A 21859-nucleotide genomic window follows, 5' to 3' on the forward strand; every position below is an offset into this window, starting at 1 on the left:
CACTAACATTGGTTATGGGCCCAGACACCCTGCCTTAATCATAATTTTTTTTATTTTTATGCACCACTTTTTGGATAGTTTATTTTTGTGAATATGGCACATGAACAGTCTGCTGCACGAGATCTCCATGATTACCCGGTTTGATGGAACCAACTATGTTTCCTGGTCCTTGAAGTGTTCCCTACTTCTGCGTAGAGAAGGACTGTGGTCTGTGGTTCAGAACCCACCAGATGTTACAGGTTGGGATCCTGCTGATGATGAGGATGCGAAGAAGATTGCGCAGTTTAACAGGGACAATGAGAGAGCTCTCTGCATTATTGGACTAACACTGAATGACCAGCAACTGGTCCATATTCATGGCGAAGAGTCTGCTGCTAGGTGTTGGAACACATTGCGGAGAATTTATGTTCGGGACAGTGTGGGTGCTCATATTCATCTCACACGGAAACTGTTTAGAGCCCGTTTGCAAAAAGGTGGTGATATGTTGGCTCATTTAGACTTCACGAAGAAAACTTTGCAGGATTTGCAAGAAAAAGAGTTAATTTTTTCTGAGCTTCAACAGGTGTATATTATTCTATCATCGCTTGATGAAAGCTACGACTCTTTTGTTTCCTCATTGGAAGTTCTTTCACGTGATGAACTGACATTATCTGAGGTTACCGGGAGATTGCTTGAAGAGTCCAGACGAAGAGAGGATAGAGTTCAGTTCAGAGACAATCAATCACAAGAAGAAACACAGTTTTCAACTGTAAATTTTGTTAAGAAATGTTATTCTTGTGGTGGTAAGGGGCATATTGCTAAGAACTGTAAAAATAGCAAGAAAAGGAGTGTTGCTAATAGTAAAAGAAAAAGCAACAATGTTACTGTAACTGTAGCTAAGGTTGATAAGGCTGTAAACCATAGTTTCTGGGTGGTTGACAGTGGCGCATCCCATTCTATAACTAAGGTTAAAGAAAGGTTTGTTACTATGAAGGCTAGCAAACAGCATATTTCCTTAGCAAATGGTTGGAAAATCAAGGCTTCAGGTGAAGGTACAGCTTATTGTCCATGTATTAATGAAAAATTGGAAATGTTATATGTACCTAAAATGAAATTTAACCTATTATCTGTAAAAGACCTTGTGAAATGTGGGTTTACAGTAACATTTAAGAATGATAGATGCATTATTGAAAAAGAAGGTAATAGTGTTATTGCCAATTTGGAGAATAATTTATTTATTCTACATGAGAACTCTTTAAATATTGCGAGTTCTGAACCTGATTATAAGAATAAACAGCCCCATGATAACTGTATACATCTACTTCATAGACGTTTAGGCCATGTAAATTTTAAAATGGTACGTCAAACTGTTATTCTATCTAATGGAATCAATTTGAAACCTTGTTCAAAATATCTTAACTGTAATGCCTGTAACCAGGCTAAAAGTAAGGTTACTCCTGCAAACCGGTTTCAAGGATTTAAGACATCTAAACCACTGGATGTAGTGTTTGCAGACCTAATTGGCCCTAAGAAACCTAGCTTAGGAGGTGCCTGCTATATACTCAGCATTATGGACCATTATTCTAGGTATGGTTTCTGTTATGTAATGAAATCAAAGGCAGAAACTTTCCAACATTTTACTAAATGGTTAAAGTTTGTTGAACGTAAGATGGATAAAAAAGTACTTTGCCTAGTCACTGATAATGGGTCTGAATTCACTAATCATAGGTTTACATCAATGTTGGAGAATGCTGGTATAGAACATAGGCGTTCTGCCCCCTACAGGCCAGAACATAATTCATTTATTGAAAGACGTGGTCAATCATTGCAGGCAATGACCAGAACTATGCTAGTTGATTCTGGTTTGTCAGAAAAGCTTTGGGGTGAGGCTATAATGTGTGCAAACCATATTCTGAACATAGTAGTTAACTCAACTACTGGTAAGATTCCTTATACTCTTTGGCATGGTAGGAAGCCTGATTTGAGTTATTTACACACATTTGGTGTCCCTGCTTGGGTGCATATTCCCTCACAGACTAGACGGAAGGATCAAAGCAGAGCTAGGAAAATGGTTTTTGTTGGGTACAATTCCAATCATAGATCGTTTAGGTTCTGGGAACCTGGAACTCGGAGAATTATGCACAGTGCTAGTGCTAAATTTTCAGAACATGTTGGTTGGGAGAAGCTAGAACAAGAGTTTCACAAGGTTTGTGATGATATAGATGTTGATCGTTTGGTTAATCATGATACACCAAATGAGCAGTTAGAGAATCAGGATGGTCCATCTATTACTCTGAAAGGGGAGGAAGATGTAGATGTAGAATCTACTCGTGAGGTGGAACAGGATGATCCTGCAAGTTCTGTATTGCCTAGGAGGTCTACTAGGGACAGGCATCCATCCGACAGATACCAAGCCAGTGTAGTATTGCAAGTTAGCATAGAACCTTCTAGTTTTGCAGAGTTAAGGCTGTATCCTGAAAAGGAAAAGAAATTGTGGAAGACAGCTATGGAGAAGGAGTTGAAATCCTTACAGGAATTGAAGGTTTATGAAGAAGCTAAGCTCCCTTCAGGGAAGAGTGCAATTGGCTGTAGATGGGTGTTTAAAATTAAAAACGATGCTGCTGGCAATGCTATTTATAAGGCTCGTTTAGTTGCTCAAGGGTTTTCCCAAACTGAGAGGGATTACGATGAGGTTTTTGCTCCGAGCTTGAAAGCCTCTACGTTGAGGGCATCATTGGTGTGGGCTGCTAAATATCAGTGTAATGTTACCCATATTGATGTTGAAACAGCGTATCTGCATGCTCCATTGCAGCATACCATTTATATGAAGATGCCACCAGGTGTGGATTCTAATGGCCAGACTGGTTGTTGGAGACTTAAAAAAAGCCTTTACGGTTTAAAACAGTCCGGTTTTGAGTGGAACAGATGTATAGTAAATGAACTAAAAGCTATGGGATTTATTCCAGGTTTGGCTGATCCTTGTTTGTTTAGACGGGTGAAAAATGGTTTGATCTCGTTGTTGCTTTTGTTCACGGACGATATAGCTATTATTACTAGGTCTGAACAGGAAGCTATTGACATTGTTTCACGATTAGAGAGTAAATTTAAAATCCGGAATTTGGGTGAAATTAAGCATTATCTGGGCTTAGACGTGGTTAGAACCAGTAAAGGTTTTAAGCTGTCACAGGCTGGTAAAATTAATCATTTGCTTAAGAAATATAGCATGGAGCTATGTAAGACTGCAAAGACACCAATGGCATTGGAGTTTAAACCTGAGGTAACTGAGGGTACTGGTTTTGATAAGGGAATCTATCAATCTTTGATAGGTAGCCTAATGTACCTAAGTAATTGGTCTAGACCAGATATATCATTTAGTGTGAACCAACTGGCTAGATTCAATGATAGTCCTTCAGAGAGGCATTGGCAAGCAGCAAAGCGTGTGCTGCGTTATTTGAAGAAAACTATCCACTATGCATTGTATTTAGAACCGAATAGGGATTTAGTTTTGACTGTTTATGCTGATGCGAATTTTGCAGCTGCTATAGATAATAGGAAGTCAACTTCCGGTATAGCCTTTATGCTAGGTGGTGTACTGATTGGATGGAGGTCGATACGACAGAAACACATAAGCTTATCCACAATGGAAGCTGAGTTTTCATGTTTGTCGTTGACATGTACTGAGCTGATATATTATAAGCAGTTGCTTATAGATATAGGATTAAGTATCAATGAACCTTTTACTGTTTATGAAGATAATCAGGCAGCAATAAAAATGGCGACTAGTTTAGCTATTAAGACGAGATCGAAGTATACTGATTTGAGGTATCTTAATGTTCGACAAAGCATTAAGGATGGCCTGATAAAGTTGGAATATTGTTCAACTGAAGACAATTTAGCAGACAACTTCACTAAGGCACAAAGTTCAGTGAAACATACCTCATCATGTGAAGGTTATCATCTTACATTGTGAGTGGATATATTGATCTACCCAAAGGGGAGAATGTTAGGGTGTAACCAACAAGTTGGGTAGACAATATATTGCACAAGGCATGTTATGTATCTTTAAGAGAGGAGATCTGCTAATTAGTAGATTACAGCATATAAATTGCAGCTGATGTTCTCTCTCTCTCTCTCTCTCTCTCTTGCTTGATGTATGATAACTGCTGTCTAACTGTTACTACTGTTGCTACTACTTACTGTGTGTAAGTTATTGGACTGTTTTTCTCTGTGTATGACTTTTTGGCTGTGTTTATGGATTTTGCTATATTCTTCAGAAAGTAAAGTTTATTTTTGTTACTTTACTATCCATTATTCAGTGTGGTTGCTTTATATATCGCACGCTGCGTATACTTTACAGGGTTGCTCTGTTATAACCTCGACCTGGGGTTCATTGCTAGTGCTTAATCGCACTAGTACCACTAACAGCAGTCTCTAAGTTAACCCATTGGAAATGGAAGGCTACCCCGTAATCCAGAGGCCTTGCCTCATGGCTGGGCCTGGGACATCGATCGTGTTAAAGAAACATCAGGCTTTGTTTTATCCTCTTAATTCAGTCGTTTTATTTATTTGACAGTTGAAGTCCCTCATGGTCGTCGGCATTGATGTCAACAAAGACACCCTAACCAAAGGAAATTCAGTCGTTGGATTTGTGGCTAGCCTGAATGCCTCAATAACTAAGTAAGATTCTTTATTTCCAGCAAGTTTCAGGAGTTGCAATGGCAGCTCCATGCTGAGGTAATGCAAGCTCATCCTTTTCACATCATCGTCCTTCACTCTTAGTGAGAATTTCCTGCCTATTTAACATGCCTCATTACCTGCACCAACCTCTCCTCCCCTTTTGTAACTGTTTTTTAACAATAGGATATATTGGTAGTCCTCAACTTACTGACCACAGTTTACAACCAAAATGTCTGTTGCTAAGCAAGAAGGCCGCTGGGCCTTATTTTGCGACTTTTATTGTCCTGGCTGTTAAATGAATCACTGCAGTTGTTAAATGGATCGTGCGGTCATTAAGCAAATCTGGCTCCCCCCCCCATTGACTTGTAATAAAAACATGCCAGTTGCCAATCACCCAAATTATGATTATGTGACCTTGGGGTTGCTGTAACAGCCTTAAGTGTGAAAACCAATTGTAAGCCCCCTGTTCCATTCTGGAGCTGACCGGACGTTCAGTTCCCCCACCATAGAGTCTCCTCCTAGCGCGGAGTACTTTTTCCTCTACCTGTCATAACCCAAAGCCCTATCAATTGTGGAGACAACTGGAAAACCCTCCCCTTGCCATAGAGTCTTCTCCTGGCGCACTGTGCTTCTATCTCCCCCCCCCCGGAAGCTCCTCTCAAAATTGTGGCGCCGATTGGTGACGGAGCTGCAGCAGAGGGAGGAAAGAGCCACATGCAGCTCCAGAGCCGCAGTTTGCTGACCCCTGGGCTAGACACTCTTTGTCAGCCTAACCCACCACACAGGACTGTTATTATAGGGAAAACAGGAGAAAGGAGTATAATGTATGTTTGCCTCCTGGAGTTACTTACAAAATAATAATAGTGGAATAAAAACCAAATAAATAAAGGTTAAATGAGGAGGTGGTAGCACTTACAGATGTTACTGGATAACTGCTTTCAGCATCCCTTTGCCATTTCCCATAATATTAAGGAGGGTGCAGGAAAACATAGTTCAGTACTACAGCATTCAGGAGTACCGAGGCGCTTCTGGCTTGAATGGATTGAATGGTGACATCACCGTTGACCAATGGATGTCCAGTTGGGGGCTCCTGTTAAGTTGCCTACAGACATGGTACTCATCTATCCACTAGCATACAGACAAAGAAAGGAAGGAAAGAAGGTATGTGATGTAATGACATGCACAGTAAATCATTGCTGATTCTGCCGTATAACTCAGAATGTAGGCACAGCTGGCAAATCAAATAAATGCAGTGACATGTCCACTTTCAAACTGCTGGGTCAATGGGAGCTGGACCTTGTGGCACCAATTGGGTCTTGAATGCAAGCCTACCGATTGTCAATAGCAATAACACTTAGACATATATACCGCTTCACAGTACTTTACAGCCCTCTCTACATGGTTTACAGAGTCAGCTTATTGCCCCCAACAATCTGGGTCCTCATTTTACCCACCTCGGAAGGATGGAAGACTAAGTCGACCATGAACCTGATGAGATTTAAACTGCCAAGTTGCAGGCAGCCGGCAGTCAGCAGAAGTAGCCTGCAGGACTGCACTCTAACCACTGCACCACCACAGCTCAGTCCTGCATCATAATCTTGTGAGCTACTCTTGAGCTACTGCACTCCTCAATAGTTCAGTAACATCTGGAAGAGAAGTTCCCCATTATTCTTTTAACTATGCTGAGAGCTTTGTAACTAATTGACATTCTCTTGTGTGCAGGTGGTATTCGCGTTGCATTTTACAGTGTGCAGGAACCAGTATGGCAGATTGTTTAAGGACCTGCATGGAAGGTAAAAGAGTAGCGTATAAGGGTGTGAAATATCCTTTGCACATAGAGTTCATCTCCAACTTACAACTATTTGTTAAGTGATTGTTCAAAAAAGGGGGGAAAAGGGACATACAATTTGCTCCCATTGCAAACACGTCACACGATCAAAATTTGGACGCTTGGCAACTGGCATGTATTGGCTCATCTCATTGCCATTTGCGACTTTTCCAGCCGGCTTCCAACAAACAAGGTCAATGGAGAGGGAACTAGATTCGCTTAATATATGAGTCACTTAACAACTGCACCATGTTCATTTAACCAAGATGGCAAAAAGGCCATAAAATTGGGCATGGCTCACTTAACAACCACTTTGCTTAGCAGCCGAAATTCTGATCTCAATTTGTAGTTCTAAGCCGAGGACTGTCTGTATATCAACTGGCTAGTGGGGGGGGGGGGGGGGCAATACTAGATCCTTTTTCAGTAAAGATGATACAAGATATAATGTCTTGGTTAAGGCCACACTTGGCATACTGCATCCAGTTTTAGTTGCCACGATGTAGAAAAGATGGGGAGACTCTAGAAAGAGTGCAGAGAAGAGCAACAAAGAAGATTAGGGGCCTGGAGGCTAAAACCTAGGAGGAACAGTTGCAGGAACTGGGTATGTCTAGTTTAATGAAAATAAGGACTACGGGAGACATGATAGCAGTGTTCCAATATCTCAGGGGTTGCCACAAAGAAGAGGGAGTCAAACTATCCCCCAAGGCACCTGAAGGCAGGAGAAGAAGAAAACGGGTGGAAACTAATCAAGGACAGAAGCAACTTAGAACTAAGGAGAAATTTCCTGACAGTTAAAACAATTAATCAGTGTAACAACTTGCTTCCAGAAGTTGTGAATCAGTGGTGGGTTCCTGCTGGATCGCACCGGATCGCGCGCGCTCCCTTTCAGCGCTCCACCTGGCTTGCGCGCTCCCTTTCAGCGCTCCACCTGGCTTGCGCGCTCCCTTTCAGCGCTACACCTGGCTCTCGCGCTCCCTTCCGGCGCTGAAACCGGAAGTACAGTCTTGCCCGGCCCTGGCGAAGCAACGACGCCTGTCTGCGCTCCACCGAGCTGGTGGAGCGCAGACAGGCGTCGTTGCTTCGCCAGGGGCGGGGCAAGACTGTACTTCCGGTTTCAGCGCCGGAAGGGAGCGCGCGAGCCAGGTGGAGCGCTGAAAGGGAGCGCGCAAGCCAGGTGGAGCGCTGAAAGGGAGCGCGCAAGCCAGGTGGAGCGCTGAAAGGGAGCGCGCAAGCCAGGTGGAGCGCTGAAAGGGAGCGCGCGCGATCCGGTGCGATCCGGGAGGAACCCACCACTGTTGTGAATGCTCCAACACTGGAAGTTTTTAAGAAGATGTTGGATAACCATTTGTCTGAAGTGGTGTAGAGTTTTCTGCCTAAGCAGGGGGTTGGACTAGAAGACCTCCAAGGTGCCTTCCAACTCTGTTATTCTATTCTAAATGTAGCAAGAGAAATAATTTAATATTGCCCCCAGCTATACTCAGCATAGTAATATGCCTTTTTCAAGCAAGTGGCAAGTTTTTTTAAAAAAATGTAGACAGGTGCAAAACCTTTTGCGCTGTGTTCATTTATCTAGAAGCTGCTCCTGAAGTTAATCCCCCTGTAATAATAAGGTCTACCTTGCAGCTGGTTTCCTTCCCTCCATCACTTACCTGAATCCAGTCTATTTTTGTTTCTCCTTCTTGCAATTCTACAGGTGCTATAAACAATTGGCAGAAATGTAATGGACATCCACCAGCACGCATAATCATATACCGGGATGGTGTAGGAGATGGGCAGTTGAAGATGGTGATGGATTATGAAGTCCCACAGTTACTGAGTGTCCTTGATGAATGCAGTGGGGGGTGCAGGTAAATATTGCTTATCTTGCACCAGGTTAGCAATAGAATATGCCGGATAGTCAATTTTCCCCATGCTGTTCCATCCTTGTGCAAACAAGGCCCACTCTCCAAACTCAGAAGATAAAAGAATTGGAGGAATTCCAGGGTGCTCCTTGATTCAGGAGCATCTGCAAATTCTCCTTCCGTGTTCTGAATGAATTCTCCCTTCCGCCTTTGTTAGATTATGTCTGGTCAGTACTATATTTGTACTATCTTGATTTTACAAGTTCCTTTTTGCAAATAGAGGGATTCGTGCAGAGAGAGAAGGAAAATTTGGGTGCTGGCATTTCTGTTCAATACTTACAGGCAGGGGACTGGGCCTTATGTTCGCATATGTTTCTTCTCTGGGAATATGAAAACTTTATATATGAAAACCATCATCCCTGAATAAAATACTATGAAATAATAGCAGTTGCTGGGAGCCAGATTTCATCTGCAGCGTCTTTCATTTCACGGAGTGGTGCAGTGCCCTAAAGGTGGAGCTCTCACCTCACAACCAGGAGGCTGTGAGTTTGATCCTAGGTAGCAGCAAATATTTCCCTCTTTGGGCACAATGAGAATGCATCTGCTGAACAAAACTCCGCATTGGCGACAGGAAGGGCATCCGGCCAGTAAGCACTCCGCTCCATTCAGTTGCCTAGACTGCACCGTGCAAGGGATTATGGGGTTTTTAAAAGACAGAAAAAAGCCCCTTTCATTGATCAGTGATTAATCAAGAAATGCATTGCTTTTTCATTGTATTTCTCCTCTTTTTTACTTTTAATACTGGAAGACCCAAGATGACCTTGATCATTGTGAAAAAGAAATGCCTCTCTCGCTTCTTCGTTGAGTCTAACGGGGGCCTGAGGAATCCTCCTGTTGGAACAGTTATTGATACAGAAGCCACCCAACCAGCCTGGCAAGTATACAGTGTCATAATATATACCTTCTTAGGTTTATATATCACAATGATAAAGAAACCTTTATAGTTGGAGGAGATGTATGTATGTATGTATGTATGTATGTATGTATGTATGTATGTATGTAATGTATGTATGTATGTCTATAAACATATATATATAAACATATAGGAGCGTGGTTGGTGATATGATGCTATAGTTGGTTGGGCTGAGATTTTGATTATTTTGAGATGTTGGAAGGTTTTAAAGAAAGAACATAGGTGTGTGAAGAACTGCTTTGTATACATCAAGAACATACAATCAATCCTCCTGAGTTAATATTTGCTTATCCTGATATAATGGGATGCAGTGGCTCATCGGTTTAAGATGCTTCAGCTGCAAAGCTGGAAGGCTGACAGCCAGGGTTTGAGACCCGAGCATCCCGCAACGGTGGGAGTGCTTGTTCCAGCTCCTGTCCCCCTAGCAGTTCAAAAGCATGCAAATGCAAGTGGATTAATAGTCCCAAAGATACTTTTTCAAGACTTCCTTGGTTTTGACCTTGACCTGGATGACTGAGAATCTCCATAGACAAGTAGATTAATAGGTGTCACTTTGGTGGGAAGGTAACAACGTTCAGTACACCTTTGTATAGCCATGCTGGTCACATGACCACGGAAATTGTCTTTGGGCAATGCCAACTCCCTCAGCCAAGTAATGGAGATGAGGAACGCGCCCTAGAGTCGGATATGACTCGACAGGAACACCTTTGCCTTTACCTTGTATCCAAGGGTGGGCTGCTGTGGGTTTGGCCGGGTTTATGAGAACCTCAAATCCCACCCCTGGCTGGCCCCACCCACCCTGCCCATCCTCCTCCCAGGAGTCTTGACGCAGCCTGTTTTGGATGCAAGGTAAGTGCAGGGCCCTGACGCAGGCTCGGGAGGTGGGGGGTGGGTGGAAACTGGGCCTCCCAGAAGTTCTGGAAGGCGGAAACGTGCCCATTTCCAGCCTCCAGAGGGCCTCTGGAGCCCTCCCAGAGACTCAAGGAAAGCCTCCGGAGCCTGGGGAAGGCAGAAAAGCTCCCCCCCCCCGCCATGGTGCAGGAGGCAGACTAGGCCATGCCCACCATGGCTACGCCCACCTGGCAACCGGGCAGAGAACCCATTGCTGACATTTTTGAAGCCCACCCCTGCTTGTATCCTAACATAGATACATAATATAAATAGAGCCAAGCTCCCTTACACTGAGTTATATACATACAAACGACTTAACAAATTAATTTTTAAGTTTTCAAAACATTTCTTGGGTTTTTACTTTAGTTGCCGTTGATCTCCAATTAACATCAGAGTTAATTTAATGATTAGGAAAGCAGGGTGGTAATCATAAGAAACCCTTCTCTCCATGAATCGTTGCCTATATTATCGCTGTTAATCACGACATTTTTCCCGGGACTCATTGTACCTTTGTCCAACAGGTATGATTTTTTCTTGATTAGCCAACTTGCACGCCAAGGGACTGTCAACCCCACGTACTATAACGTGATTTATGATGACAACAAGTTAAAGCCGGACCATATGCAGCGGCTCACTTTCAAGATGTGTCACCTCTACTACAATTGGCCCGTAAGTAGCCCTTCCGTCAACAGCCCTTCCCGTCTCCTGACGAAGTTAGGAAGGAAATGATCTCTTCTAGATGGCATCTTCCAGATGTGGTAGATTTCAACTCCTCCTCACCCAGCCAGCAAAGCTTGCTCATTGAGAATGCCGGAAGTTGTAGCCCAAAGTTTCTGGAGTGAGACAGAGATGACCTCTCTGCCCTTCCTGATTCTGCCATTTCCCTCGACAGCCATTCAGATATGGTAGCCCCACCATTCATCCATCAGCCAGCTAAGCAGCTGGTCCCACAAGGCATTGCTTTGAGGAATGGCCATTTTTGCAAAGGGGGCAGGGTTTCAGTAGGCCAAAAATGCTGTATTCAGTGTATAAGACGCACCCAGATTTTAACCCTTTTTTGAGGGAATAAGGTCCGTTTTATACTCCGAAAAATACGATATGTAGAAGATATTCCAGAAACATCTTAACTGCTTTTGGCCACAGGTGGCAGTACAAGCTAGTGGCACCCCCATTCTTTTTTCTTCTTCTTTCTTTCCCTTGCTTCCTAGGGGTTAATCAGAGTGCCAGCACCTTGTCAGTATGCCAACAAGCTGACGTTTTTGGTCAGCCAGAGCATCCACCGAGAGCCAAGCCTGGAACTGGCAAACAAGCTTTTCTATTTGTGAAGATGCCCGAGAAGGAGCAGCAGGGAGAAAGAGTTTGGTTTCCAAAGGAAAGCACCGTCTTCCCTTTCTGTGGCTGCTTCAGTTCCAGGAAGAGGAGGTGCAGCATTTCCTTGCCTTCACTCACACCTGTAACCTTGGATTTAAAAAAACACTCTGGTTTGTTGTATGTTTTAATGAGAATTCTTCCTCTCTTATTTCACGGTGTTGTTTATTCTTGTAACTAAATGTTTAAGACTGTGCAACTCTCATAGACGGAAATATTTTAGAAATATTTTGTAATTTACTTATTTGTGTTACTAAAATGTTTGTAATAAAGAATGCCTTAAATCCTAGATGATTGTTACTGGCTGAAGGGTGCTTGGACATATATTTATTATTAATGTTAACATTTTATTTGGTTTCTGACATTGCATATAGAACGATCTTCCGGAGGTAGCTACTTTCCAGATGCATTGGGCTTCGGGTAGTGCAGCGGGTTTAAAAAAAAAACATCAAATAAAACAACAAATATACATACCCGGGAAAACAACGTGACTGTAACTTTAACATTTAATTTTTTTATAACAAGAAAACGTTTTATTTTATAAAATACAGGTAGTCCTCGACTTACAACCATTTGTTTAGTGACTGTTTGAAGTTACGACAGTTCTGAAAAAAGTGACATGACTTTTTTTCATACTTTTTTCATACTTTTCATACTTAGGACCAGTGGTAGGTTTTCATTTTTTTTATTACCGGTTTGCTCATGTGTGTGTGCGCGTGTGACGCTTCTGCACATGCTCAGAAGTGTCTGGGTGGGTGGGTGGAGCTTCCCGCTGCTGTCACTACTGGTTTTCCCGATCTGGGCCAAACGGGAGCAACCCACCTCTGCTTAAGACTGTTGCAGCATTCCCATGGTCACGTGATCAAAAGTTGCCTGCTCAGCAACTGGCCCGTAATTGTGGTCATTTAGGGGACTGGAGGTTGAAACATACAAAGAATGGCTTCAGGACCTGGGTAGTTTAATGAAAAGAAGGACTAGGGGAGACATGATAGCAGTGTTCCAATATCTCAGGGGTTGCCACAAAGAAGAGGGAGTGAAACTATTCTCCAAGGCACCTGAGGGTAGAACACAAAGCAATGGGTGGAAACTAATCAAGGAGAGAAGCAACTTAGAACTGAGGAGAGACTTCCTGACAGTTAGAACAATGAATCAGTGGAACAGCTTGCCTCCAGAAGTTGCGAATGCCCCAACACTGGAAGTCTTTAAGAAGATGTTGGATAGCCATTTGTCTGGAACGGTATAGGGTTTCCTGCCTAGGCAGGGGGTTGGACTAGAAGACCTCCAAGGTCCCTTCCAACTCTATTATTCTATTCTATTCTATTCTATTCTATTCTATCGTAACCTTCTGATAAGCAAAATCAAAGCACCTAGAAAAGTGATTCACTTAGCAACCATGTTACTAATGTAACAACTGCAGTGATTCACTGAATGACTGCCAAGAAAGCTCACCAAATGGGGCAAAGCTCACTTAACAATTGTCTTGCTCCAGCATTGGAAATGCAGGGCTCATAATCAAGGGCTACCTGTATTTAAATGACTCCATTATATCTAAAATAGCCCTTCCCCAATTGGGGAAGACTGATATAAATGACACATAACACATAAATAAACAAAATTAGAGTTTTCCTCTGCTTGGTGGGAGTCATAGGCACGAGCGTATATATAAGTATCAGGCCCAACATGAGGCATTCATATGGTTCAACAGATTTTCTTTTTTGACATTTGAATTGAAAAGCAGAACAGTTTTTTCCTTCCCTAGGTCCGTGATGGTCAACCTATGGCACGCATGCCACAGGTGGCACGCAGAGTAATCCCTGCGGGCATGCCAGCCGTCGGCCCAACCCAGATCCACTGTGCATACATGAGTGCCTCCCACTGGCCAGCTGGTCTTCAGGTCTCTACCGTGCATGTGGGGGATGCATGCACGGGGGGGGGGCATGTGCGTGGGGCGCTCGCATTGCATTGTCGGGTCTTGGGTGGCGCACCCACACCCCATTTTGTCTTCCAGGTTGGTGCAGGCCCCCTCGCTCCCCATTTTGGGCCTGGAAACCTCCTGTGCCAACCTGGAAGTCATAAATGAGCATGCAGGGGGTGGGGGTGGCGGGGCACATTCACCAGGCGGGGGGGCTCACATTGTGTTTCGGGGTTGCTCGCTTTGGGCACTCGGCATCAAAAAGGTTAACCATCACTGCCTTAGGTAATGTACAGGAATATTATCGGTACAGAAAACAAAGGAAGACTTTATTACAACCCCCCCCTCTTAAATAGGGAATTCAGAACATCAATCTTGAGCCAAGTCAATATAATTATCAGCTTATATGTTAGCTTTATCTCTTGCTCCTTCTAGTTTCTGAAAAATTCTTTCAAATTTCATCATATTTCATTTCATATTAAAGCAGGTGATAGTGGCTTTCTGATCCTATTCTTACTGGACCACTGCAAAGCTCTAAGCACACATCCAAACAAGATATTTCAGTAATCCTTAGAACAATTTATGTAAGTTAGATCGCTAAGTTAATAAAAGGATTATATCCCCTCCCAATGGAAAGAAAAGGATGAAAAGTGTGAAATGGAAACTGATTTATGTATATCTAGCATCTTTACTTTCTTATCGACGGAGTTAAAGAATGATGTTCCTCCAATGTGCTAAGCATAATGTTGTAGGTTTGATGTGATGTGAATAAAAAATAAGCAATATTAGCAATCAAGCGAAAGAGAAATAATGGACAACATCCAGAGATGTATATCCTTCTATTGTTCAGCATCAATGAGTTCTTTTTACAATGTCAATCCACGTCAGAGGATTTATCCTATGTAGATTTCCACCTATTTTTAGCCATAACGATTCTCTACCATGCTGTGATAAAATTTCAAAATTAACAAAAGAGCAGACAACATCCAAATCATCCAGGAATGGATCACAGGGAATGCTAGTGATGTGATCAACTGATTAGAAAATAAGATTTTATGTGGCTCCTGGCTTTGGGATCAAACTGCAATACTATCTTGTGCCCAAGCCAATGTTAAAAACAACCAAAAACTCTAGAGCTTAGACTTGGAGAACATATGAAAGAAACATTAAAAGGAGACGGAGAATAAATTGCACAGTCGTGAAATAGAACCATGAGAAAATAACTCAAAATAAACTTGGTTTCATTTTCTTTAGTATAAGATGGGATGGAAAGGACCTTGGAAAGGCTTTTGCTCTCTCACTGTTATTAAAATAATAGAAAATATGTCCATCTCTATTTTGAAAGCACTTAGATGTTTACCAGAAAAGTCCAATTATCCAAGGATCTTAGAAAGTCATGAAACTTTCAATCTTAGAAAGTCAATGTAAGGCCATGTCTGTGGAGATTCCCAGTCATCTAGGTCAGGGGTAATCTTTCGGACTTCCGGGATAACTAAATTTATAATTTTAAATCCCACGGACCAGTAATATGAATCCAGTGCGCTGCTCGCTGAAGGGTCTTGACTCCCAATGACAGGTTGAGGTCCTTCAGGCACTTAGCTTGGCCACCTGTTCGGCAACACTCTAAGAGCCATTTGGACCTGTTTCTCACAGAAAACAAAACGCCAGGATCTCTCATCTCTCTCTATTTTTTTCATATCTCTCTTTCTCTCATCTCTCTCTCTTTTCTCTCTCTCATCTCTTTTCTCTCTCTCTCTCTTCTCTCACCTCTCATCTCTCTCTTTTTCTCTCTTATCTCTCATCTCTCTTTCTCATCTCTGTCTCTCTCTTCTCTGTCTCCTCTCTTTCTCTCTCACATCTCCCTCTTCTCTCTCTTCTCTCTCTTTCTCTCCCTCATCTCTCTCTCTCTTCTCTCACCTCTCATCTCTCTCTTTTTCTCTCTTATCTCTCATCTCTCTTTCTCATCTCTCTCTCTCTCTTCTCTGTCTCCTCTCTCTCTCACCTCTCCCTCGTCTCTCTCTTCTCTCTCTTTCTCTCCCTCATCTCTCTCTCTCTTCTCTCCTCTCTTTTCTCTCTTTTTCTTTCTCTTCTCTCTTTTCTGTCTCCTCTCTCTTTTTTCTCTCTTTCTCTCTCTTCTCTCACCTCTCTCTCATCTCTCTCTTCTCTCTCTTATCTCTCATCTCTCTCTTTTTCTCTCTCCCCTCTCTCTTTTCTCTCCTCTCTCTTTTCTCTCTCTCTCTTTCTCTTCTCTCTCTCCTCTCTCTCTCTCATATCACGGGCCAGCCAATGTCTTGGGGTGGAGAGGAAGTTGCGCGTCTCCCAGTTACGCAGCGCCAACATGGGCCAGAAGAAATGCCCGCAAGACCCAGCAAGATATGAAGCTTCACTCCTGCTCTGGAATATGGAGCAAATCTCCATTCCCCGCCCTTTGCTAGGCCATGTTTCTGCAAGAAATGAGCCAAGCAGTACCAGTTCCAATTGATTTGTGAAACTAGAAAGAAAGGGATGGCCTAGATTGGTTATGTTATAGATCTAGATGACCAATTAGAAATAACTACAGGTACACCTCACTTAACGACCAAAATAGGGAGTGGCAATTTTGTTACTAAGTGATGCAATGATTAAAGGAAGTATCACATGGCCACGATTTGTGATTTTACTGATGGCTTCTCCATTGACTTTGCTAGTTGGAAGTCAGCTGCCAAGAACTAAAATGGCAATCAAGTGAACGCAGGATCGTGCAACGGTCATAAGTGTGAGCACCATTTGTAATGTTACTTTTTCAGCAGTATTGGACCTTCAAACATTAACCCAACAGGGCAAGGATTAAATGGGGACTACCTGTAATTTGGGAAGTAAAGAGGAGAAAACGATGATGTGACCATCTAGATAGTAACTATTAATGATGATTGTTGATTAGTGATTGTTGATAACTACCTTGGTTTTTTCCCCCCATCTGACGTTTGGTCAATGTTACTAAATTGATCCTTTTATTTTATTTAAATTTATAAACCGCTCCCTCTCCCCAAGGGACTCGGGGCGGTGTACAGTCAAGGTAAAAAACACCATACATACATGTATGTAAAACACCATACATACATGTATGTATGTAGGTAAAAAAACACCATACATACATGTAGATAGAGGAGGCAATATATAAACTGTACAATAAAATACAATTAAGAACAACGTTAAAAATCAACCCCTAAAAAACTACCCCAAAATTAAAATAATTAAAAATAACTGCCAGGAGGATAAAAATAGAACTATAGATGGGCTAGGCCGGCTAATTGGAACAGGTGGGTCTTGAGTTTCTTACGGAAGGAGCGGAAGTCAATAGTGGTTCTGATGTGGTCCTTAATTAAAGCTAATTATCTCTGGCGAAATTTAAAAAAAATCCCCTTTACCTGAGACCCATTTGGATCTCATCTTCCATCTTCTCCCGTTATACTTTTGGTGGCTGCAAAATTTATATAGGTGGTTCTCAACTTATGACTACATTTGAGCCCCGAATTTCTGTTCGTGAGCGAGATGGTTGTTAAGTGAGTTTTGCCCCATTTTACGACCTTTCTCACCACAGTTGTTAAGTGAAGTTAAGGGAATCTGGTTTCCCCATTGACTTTGCTCATCAAAAGGTCGCAAAAGGTGACATCGTATGACTCGGCCACTGTCATATATATGAACCAGTTGTCAGTTTTGATCCCGTGACCATGGGGATGGCTGCAATGGTCATAAGTGTGAAAAATAGTCCTGTCCCTTTTTTTCAGTGCCATTGTAACTTCAAACAGTCACTAAATGGATTGTTGTAAGCCGAGGATTACCTGTACTACAGTAGTTATTAAAGATTCAATTTCAGAAAATGCAGCTTTGCAGTGGATGATGGGGACCTTAGCAGTGCAGGGATTCAGCCAGTTCCGGCCAGTTCAGTGAACCGGTTGTTAAATTGCTGGCTGGCCACGCCCTTGCCTGCCCCATCCTTCCAGGAGTCCCCACGCACCCTGTTTTGGCTCCCAGGTAAGTGCAGGGAGGTACGCTGCCCCTCCATGGACCGTTTTTGCTCCCAGGAAGCTGCAGGGAGGCCTACAAGGCCAAAAATGGGGCACAGGGGGCACACCCCCCCCGCAACCCGTTTTTGCTCCCAGGTGGATGCTGCCTGTCACATCCCCTGGCCACACCCACCCAGCTGGTCATTAGGGCAAAGAACCAGTTGTTAAATTATGTTTATCCCACCATTGGACCTTAGATAGGTAATATGTTAGGAATTTGTCGTCTGCTGCACCTAGAATTGAGGATACAATAAAAGACGAAAGGAAATGGATACTGTTGGATCTGGGCAACGAGAGAACAGACTGCGGACACGAAGTGACTTAACAGCTCTTTATTAGTAGTAATAGTGATCCAGCTTTTTCTGTGGTCGGAGGGTTCCCCTTTTATAGGAATCGGGTACGCCCCTCGACCAATCAGAACGATACCTGTTTCCCGCTGTAGCAGCGGACCAGAGAGGAGACTTGCTATGATATATGTTAATATCTAACACCCCTCCCCTCCTAGACGGAACGTTGCGGTTAGTAACATAGTCCTTAAGATACGTTGGTGTTTGCCTTACTCGGGTGGAGCGTCGCAGTTCGGGTTGGTCAGAAGTAGTTGCAGGATCGGTTTCTTTCTGTGTTTCGTTTCCGGGCGTTTGCAGGCTTTCGTTGTTTTGGCGTTCGGGGATTTGCTTGCTTTCGTTGCTTGGGGGTTGTCCCATTTCGCGCTCGACCTCTTGTTCTGTTCTGGGCTCGCAGGTGTCGTAGTTCTCTGTGATGGGGCTCTCGAGTGGCTGACTTTGCATTGGCAGGTAGCTCTCGTTCTCAGTTCGTAGATCTGAATGCGCCAGGCGACCCCGAAGTTGATCGATGTGCCTTTTCCAGTTCCGCCCATCTTCTAGTTCTAACAGATACGATCGTGGACCCGAGATGCCAATGACCTTTGCCGGCATCCACAATGTCCCCCCTGCATAGTTGTGGGCGTATACAGAATCCCCTATGCTAAAACTCCGAATTTTGCTTGTGGAGTCTAGGGGTGCTGTGGCAGAGTAATTTGGGTGAAGACGGTCCAGGTGAGACCGTAGACGGCGGCCCATGAGTAGCTCAGCGGGGCTCCTACCCGTCGTTGCGCTGGGAGTAATGTGTTGGATTAATAGGTAATGGTCAATGCGTGTTTGCCAATCACCTGGACCCATCCTAGCGAGGGCCTCTTTTGCGGATCGCACCATTCTTTCCGCCTGTCCGTTTGATGCCGGATGGAATGGCGCGACGAGGGCATGCCGAATCCCCTGACCAGCTAAAAACGTTTCGAATTGCATGGCCGTGAACTGGGGCCCGTTATCGGAGACCAGGAGGTCGGGCAGGCCATGAGTGGCGAAAAGTCGCCGTAGAACCTTAATGACTGCCTCTGCCGTGGTTGAAGTCATTAGGACTACTTCTAGCCATTTGGAGTATGCGTCCACAACTATGAGGAAGGTCTGACCCTGAACTGGCCCTGCGAAGTCGATGTGTATTCTCGACCAGGGTGCTTTAGGCTTCTCCCATTCTGTGGCGGGCGCTTCCGGGGGTGCTGGTCTCGATTCCTGGCATGGATCGCAAGTGGCCACCCATTCTTCTATCTCTTTGTCCATGTTTGGCCACCAAACGTAACTTCTTGCTAACGCCTTCATCCTAACAATCCCCGGATGACCCGCATGTAATGCATCTAACACATTTCTACGTAACGCATAAGGAATAACAACTCGATCCCCCCACAATAAACAACCTTGTAACACTAAGAGTTCATCCCGTTTTGACCAAAACACTTTGAATTCCGGGCCCACGTTTCCCTTCGGCCACCCCCTCCAAACCCAAGTTTGCACTTGCTTTATTATATTATCTTTAGAGGAGAACCTTGCAACGTCGTAGGAAGAAACCGGTCCTGAGTCCAAACAGTCAATGAGTAGCACCGGTACTTCGGGAGTGGGGTCTGGCAAAAGGTCTGGTAATGGGCAACGGCTGAGTGCGTCTGCGTGTCCTAAAGTGGAGCCCGGTTGATGAATTAACTTGTATGAGTACGCAGCCAGGAAAACAGTCCACCTGGTCATGCGTGGAGACAGGGAGACGGGAGTGGGGCGGTTTCCCGCCAAGAGTCCCAACAGCAGTTTGTGATCTGTGATTAGTTCAAAATCGCGGCTGTAGAGGTATTCATGGAAACGTTTTACTCCAGCTACAGCAGCTAACGCTTCCCTGTCCATCTGGCTGTAGTTCCTCTCGGCCGATGAAAGAGTCCTAGAGTAGAAGGCGATGGGTGCTTCGTTTCCGTTTGGCATCCTGTGGCTAAGGACTGCGCCAACTCCAAAAGGTGATGCGTCACAGGTCAATACCAGTGGCAGTGTCTGGCTGTATTGGACTAACAGCGAGTCAGTGGTGAGCAGGCGCTTTACTGCGGCAAAAGCTGCTGCTTCGGATCGTCCCCATTTCCATGGTGCGTTCCTCTGGAGTAGTCGATGCAATGGCTCAGCAACGGTCGCCTTCTGTCTCAGAAAAACGCTGTAGAAGTTAAGTAGTCCGAGGAAGGCCTGCAACTCGGTCTGATTTCGTGGTGTGGGGGCGTCCTGGATCGCCTTAATTTTCTTTGAAGTGGGGTGTATTCCCTGACCATCGATTCTATATCCCAGGAATTCTACGCTAGGCACGTTAATTTGGCATTTTTCCTTTTTGAGGCGGAGGCCCTTCTCTCTGATTCGGGTCAAAACAGTTCTGACTCTTTTTAATAATTACTCCTCGTTTTCAGCGGATACCAAGATGTCGTCGAAATAGGGGACGACTCCCGGTATCTCTTGCAACAGCCGTTCCATGACGCTCTGGAACAGACCTGGAGCAATACTCACACTGAATTGTAGCCGGTTGCATTTGAATGCTCCTCTATGCGTCACTATAGTTTGGGCCTCCGCTGTGGCGCTATCCACGGGCAACTGCTGGTAAGCTTGTGCCATGTCTAACTTAGCAAATATCTTTCCTGGCCCCAACGAATGCAATAGGTGTTGTACTACTGGCACAGGATATGCGCTTTGTTGTAGCGCGACATTAATTGTGCATTTATAGTCCGCGCAGATGCAGACTGATCCGTCTGGCTTGACTGGTGTCACGATGGGAGTTTCCCAGCGCGCGTGATCCACCGGCTCGAGGATTCCCTGCTCCACTAACTTATCTATTTCCTTATCTATTTTTGGGCGGAGTGCAAAAGGCACTCGTCTCGGCTTAAGTCGGATTGGTGCCACTTTGGGGTCTAAATTGAATGAGATTGGTTTACCCACATACTTACCAAGACCGGGGCTGAACACATCCTTGAACTCCTTAAAAATCTGCTCGGCGCTGCTGTTCTCCATGGCGTTGATTCCGGTGACTTCTAGCCCCAATGATTCAAACCAATCCAGTCCTAGAAGGTTTTGTAACGGTGCGCTGGCGATGGTCACGGGCAGCTGGGCTACGATGTCCTTGAAACGGATCTGGAACGTGCCTTGGCCCACGATGGGGACTCGGTTCCCCTGGTAGTCTCGTAGCTGGATGTCTGGAGCGCGTAGTTGGCTCTTTTTGAGGCTAGGGATAGCCTGTTTCATGGATGCCCATGAAATGATCGTCAGGGACGATCCTGTGTCAACTTCTAGCTCGCAAGGTGAGCCCTCCAAGAGGACTGTGACTTTCAGCTTTTTAGGCCGCTTGGTGCGGACCTGACTTATTGTGGTGAGATACGTTCGCAATTCCTCTCTCTGGGTCAACTCTATCTCAGCATCTGTATCCTGAAAATACTCTCGTTGAGCGTCTTGATAGAACGCTCTCTCAGCTCTTTGTGTGTAATCTCTCTGGGAATACGCTCGCTCAGCTCCTTGTGTGTAATCTCTCTGGGAATACGCTCGCTCAGCTCTTTGGGGATTTTCTCTCTGGGTAAACACTTGTGGATTTCTCTCTGGGCGCCCTTTTTGATTTTGCCAAGCCCCTGGGTTGGGCTTCTGTTGGCGGTACGTAGGTGGCTGCCATGAGGCAGGGACTCCGCTCCGGTACACTCGTGCGATGTGCCCAAGTTTGTTGCAGATTGAACAAACAACGTTCCTGAACCGACAGGTAGACCGGGGGTGATTCCCTCCGCAGCCTGCGCAGGGCGGCAAGCGGGATCCGGGTCTCCCCCCTGGCCTCATGTGACTGCTCCTCATCAGGTGACTGTTCTCGAACTCGGGATCCTCGTAGTCGGGGTTTGTGTCCTCATAGTGAACTCTGGTTTGCCTGAGTGCTGGCTGGCTTCCGCTGAAACCGCGTTGTATGGTTACCGATTATTTCTCTGCTGACTCTGATGCCCTTGCTTCGTTTAGTGCTATCTGTAGG

General features: G+C 44.5%; 1 protein-coding gene across 1 annotated transcript in view; it reads left to right on the forward strand.

Moving 5' to 3' along the window:
* Nucleotides 1-11840, forward strand: part of PIWIL4 (piwi like RNA-mediated gene silencing 4) — a 41823-nt gene extending 29983 nt beyond the window's left edge. The window contains exons 16-21 of the mRNA XM_081950695.1: nt 4553-4656; nt 6379-6449; nt 8178-8331; nt 9134-9259; nt 10711-10858; nt 11398-11840. Of these exons, the coding sequence (XP_081806821.1) occupies nt 4553-4656; nt 6379-6449; nt 8178-8331; nt 9134-9259; nt 10711-10858; nt 11398-11514 (720 nt within the window). The 3' untranslated portion in view covers nt 11515-11840. The remainder of the gene's footprint in view (nt 1-4552; nt 4657-6378; nt 6450-8177; nt 8332-9133; nt 9260-10710; nt 10859-11397) is intronic.
* The last annotated feature ends 10019 nt before the right edge of the window (nt 11841-21859 follow it).

The sequence above is a fragment of the Natrix helvetica genome (genome assembly GCF_964273705.1).
Source record: "Natrix helvetica genome assembly, chromosome: 4".
Taxonomy (NCBI): domain Eukaryota; kingdom Metazoa; phylum Chordata; class Lepidosauria; order Squamata; family Natricidae; genus Natrix; species Natrix helvetica.